General features: G+C 56.2%; 1 protein-coding gene across 1 annotated transcript; it reads left to right on the top strand.

Moving 5' to 3' along the window:
* Nucleotides 1–2,641: 2,641 nt before the first annotated feature.
* Nucleotides 2,642–3,935, top strand: LOC123046211 (lysine-rich arabinogalactan protein 19). The gene has a single exon (XM_044469520.1). The coding sequence runs from the start codon at nucleotides 2,768–2,770 to the stop codon at nucleotides 3,752–3,754; it is 987 nt and encodes a 328-aa protein (XP_044325455.1). The 5' UTR covers nucleotides 2,642–2,767; the 3' UTR covers nucleotides 3,755–3,935.
* The last annotated feature ends 371 nt before the right edge of the window (nucleotides 3,936–4,306 follow it).

Consider the following 4,306-nt stretch of genomic DNA (forward strand, 5'->3'; position numbering starts at 1 on the left):
TTGCGGTGGTTTTCAATGGGAGTCAACGAGGGGCTCGCTCATTGCCAAGCATCTGAACTTTACAGTCTTCGATCGAAACTTGCACCTGAACTCGCTGCAAGCACCTGGCCTCCATCGGTCCAGCCTCCTGCTTCTCCACGACGAAGATCAAAAACGGCGGGGCACCGACGCCCACGCAACCAAACGTAACAAGAGACGCGCGCAGCGCCGCCGCCCGGCCAGCGTAACGCGTCGCCGAAACCCACCTACCTAGCCACGCTTCAAGTCAAGCCCCCAGGTGAACCCACCACCATCGTCGCCGAAGGGCCGGCCCGGCGCCACCGCGCACACGCGATGATTGATCAATGGCATGCACGGCGGTTGTTGGTCGGCCTTGTCGAGCAGCTCTCGGCCGATAGCCTTTGCGAGGTCGGCGTACGCGTACGGTGTGCATGGCCTGGTCTGGAAAAGCGCCGCCTATTCGCTCAAATTATTAGGAGGCAAGCAAAGGAAAGCCTCTCTCCGTGCGCCCACCACCGGTGAGAGAGCGCGTCCCGTGCATTTGCATTGCCACCGACAGCGCTAATCACCGCGTCAAGCGGGGCGGAGCTGATTATTGGCGGCAATCGCGCACAGTCCACGCAGAGGTGGTTAGATAGCTCCAAGCACCATCGACATTGTGTCGGTCGGGTCGATGGTCATTTGGCCATGCCAACAGCTGATAAACCCAGCTGCTAACCGAAGCCAGTCATATGTGGTAGTGAGCGGGATGCAGAGGCCGGGGTTTATCCTTCTTTTCGAGGAAATCATAGGCAAATGGGTCTAGAATCTATAACTCAAAAAGGATAATTTGCCTGATATAGCAGGCGACTTTAATGTGCCATGGAAAATGGAAATAGAAGCATTAACACAAAATCATATGTTGCTAGTAATAACAAAATCAAAAACAATAGTAGTCCTTGGTGGTTGGGGAGAAGGCGAAGGAACAAATGAAGTGGGGGTTAGGTTTACTTTCCTTGCGTTGCATGCAAAGGTCCCCCGGCCGCCTCGAGATGTTGTCATGACTCTTTGCCAGGCCATGATACAGTGTAGTCGAAAGGGAAATCATAGGCTCGATCAATAGCGGTGCGGTGGTGCTGCTGGTGGTGCACTAATGCATGCATGTCCAAATAAATATGTTAATCATTGTACCGGTGATCGGCATGAATCCAAGTGAACTGAGCTATCAGCTAGCTAGTGTTGCCAAACAAGAAGAGGCTCTTAAGACTGGTGTGTGTGATCCAGGCTGTCCATGGAGACTTCCAGGGCAGATGGCCAGAAGATCTGGTTCGCGAGTCCATGTCACGGGTAATTGCTAGGACGGTAGCTTAGGTGTCTCGGTGGTTAGGAAAGGGTAAACCTCTTGGTGTAATATTTGGCATTGGCATAAGATATACACCTACCATGGAGTGAGGAGTGATTAGCCCGTACTGTGGCAACAGAGAACGGCAGGACGCTGGCAGTAATGGCCTAGCTACTTGGTACTGGTCGTCCATGCTTTCGGCTCTAATTAAGGGACTGCTTGCATCTGGTGAGTGCTGGCTCCTAACCGTGAGCAATCCATAGCTGTCACGACACCGGACGGCGGGAGGGCCGCATGTGTCGGTCGCCGCAGAGATTTCGACCATCCTCTTCGGGGCGGGTCGGGTCGACCGGGAATGTATCGGGTGCACCGGTCGCCCGTTGCACATTAAAAAATATTCGAAAAAATCCGGAAAAAAAATCTAGTGCATTGACACAACATCAATGTACGTTGTTACAAAAATTTAAATCAACATTTGAAACATTGCTCGAGATATAAAAATAACAAATTCGACACTGAATAGTACATAACACAAGTTGGGCTTCATTTTTGGCCCATTAGCACATTAAGGTTAAATTTGTCATTTTTGTATCTTGAGCATTGGTTGAATTTTGATTTAAATTTTTGCGCCAACATACATTGATATTGTGTCGATACACTAAATTTTTTATGAATTTTTCTGAATATTTTTGAATGTGCAACAGGGTCCGATGCACCTAGCACCAATTGCCTTGGTGCACCAGATACGTTCCCCGGATCGACCAGGCTCGGCCTGAGCGTATGGTTCCGGGGTCGAGCTCGCTTCAAGCGTTGAGCACGAACACGTTGCCATCATTCGTCCTCACGTGCACGCGTAATCTAGGAAGCAATGAGGCGTTTGCGTTCATGGCCTCTTGCGCAACAGTGCAAGCGATGCAATCCGTACTGTTAACCCCTCGAACTCGCCACGTTACGTAGCTTGTTTATGCAAGGTGTGGTCTCTCGAGGGTGAAGGGTAGGACGGGGTGCAGAGTCCCGACGATTGCATGTAGGAGAAGATCGATGTGCCGTTTTAAATTCGGGCATGAAACCTGCACGCATACGCGTGCACGGCGGATGTAGGCACGTACGCACGCACGCACGCACGAACCCCTGCCATGAACCCTCCCGTGCGAATACGCGCGGCTTGCATTGCATTGCATCGCATCCATCGATCATTATTGGCGCGAGGACCCACACTGGGCGGTAAGAAGGTTCATTCATTTGGTCACGTGTTCGCCATCAGATCTGAGCCTCGCACGCACCATCGGATCGTCGCGCTATATATAACGTCGCCGCAGCTCTCGCCACCTCCACCCACCATTGCCAGCGCCAGTGCTCCCAGAGTCACAGAGAGCGAAGCTAGAGCAGTGTAGTTGGCAAAGAACGCAAGGGAAGGCGCGGGAGGAAGCTAAACTGCTGTTAGCAATGGCGCTTGTTCCTCTCCTCCTCTCGCTGCTCCTCGTCTCCTGCGCCGCGCAGTCGCCGGCCTCGTCGCCGTCCGCGTCCAAGGCTGCTCCGGTCGGCGCCTTCCCGCCGCAGACATTCGCCGCGGCGCCGACCACGGTCAAATCACCGCCGCAGGCCTCCTCGCCGTCGCAGGTGTCTGCAGCGCCGCCGACGACCTCGGCCGCCTCGCCGTCACAGGTGTCTGCGGCACCGCCGACGTCCTCGGCCGCCTCGCCGTCACAGATGTCTGCAGCACCGCCGACGACCGTCGCTGCCTCGGCGCCACAGGTGTCTGCCGCGCCACCGACTGTCGCTGCCTCAGCGCCGCAGGCTGCTGCGGCAGCTCCGCCGACAACGGCCGCCTCGCCGCAGCTTGCTGCCGCGTCAGCTCCGACAAAGAGCTTCGCCGCTGCACCACTCACCGCCACGTCGCCTGCGGCGTCCACTGTTGCCTCTCCGCCATTCACTGCCACGTCACCTCCACCTGCCACCTCCTCGCCACCCGTCTCTGCACCCCCTCTCGCAGTGACCGCAGCGCCTCCGGCGATGCCACCTACCGTCGCCGCGCCGCCTCCGGCCCCTGTGGCCGCACCCATGGCCACACCACCAGCCACCGCGCCTCCCGCAATGGCTCCGTCTCCCCTGCTCATGGCTCCCGTGGCATCGCCCATCGTCCCGCCAGCGACGGCCCCCGCACCGGCGCCCATGTCACCGGCACCGGCGCCCATGTCACCTGCACCGGCTCCGATCTTCGCCCCGACTCCGTCGCCCACGATGGCACCGGAGCCGGCGCCCACCATGGCGCCCGAGCTGTCGCCCATCATGGCCCCTTCGCTGTCCCCGCTCGGCTCGGCGGGCCCCGCGTTCGCGCCCGTGGCAGAGGAGGACTCGGCGGCCGGGAGCGCGCGCGCCGGCGTCGCCGCGCTCGTGGCCATGGCGGCTGCAGGGCTCGTGGTCTTGTTTTAATTGAGCAGAGCAGGGCTGGTTTACTTTGGTGATCTTGTTTAGTGTTACGTTACACGAGCGTGTTGTCCCGACGACGTTCTTTCTGGACGTCGCATGTACTGCGAATTCTTTCTTGGTGTACTGCACATTATTGGTCATTTGTTTATTTCTTCTTATAAATATATGGATGGATGATATCTCAGATGTACCATGTACAACTCCGGTGGTTGCACATTGCATCCCCACGCTGCGTATGCTTTCTCACTCGCTTACTTACTTGGCATATGATCGTTGTATACTATTCTTGTCGGTGCAAATTGTGGTTCAGTAGCTTGAACACCTGAGATGCGCGTTCACTTCAAGTGTCGAAACTCACAGCGCGTGTACGACCCATGCAAATGTGGGCCGAGGAGGAGCACGGGACACTTTCGTATCAGAAACATGATCTGTAGGGTCAGAAACTTTTGCTGTGGAATGGACACGGCAGGCCAAGGCCGTATCCTGCATTCCGCTGCTCACGGAGGCTGACGAAACAGGGAAAAGTTACATGTGCATTTCACGGCTCACACAGCA

Source organism: Triticum aestivum, chromosome 2B, assembly GCF_018294505.1.
Source record: "Triticum aestivum cultivar Chinese Spring chromosome 2B, IWGSC CS RefSeq v2.1, whole genome shotgun sequence".
NCBI lineage: Eukaryota > Viridiplantae > Streptophyta > Magnoliopsida > Poales > Poaceae > Triticum > Triticum aestivum.

Coding starts and splice junctions, on each gene's coding strand:
- LOC123046211 (XM_044469520.1), top strand. CDS start 2,768: ATGGCGCTTGTTCCTCTCCTCCTCTCGCTGCTCCTCGTCTCCTGCGCC.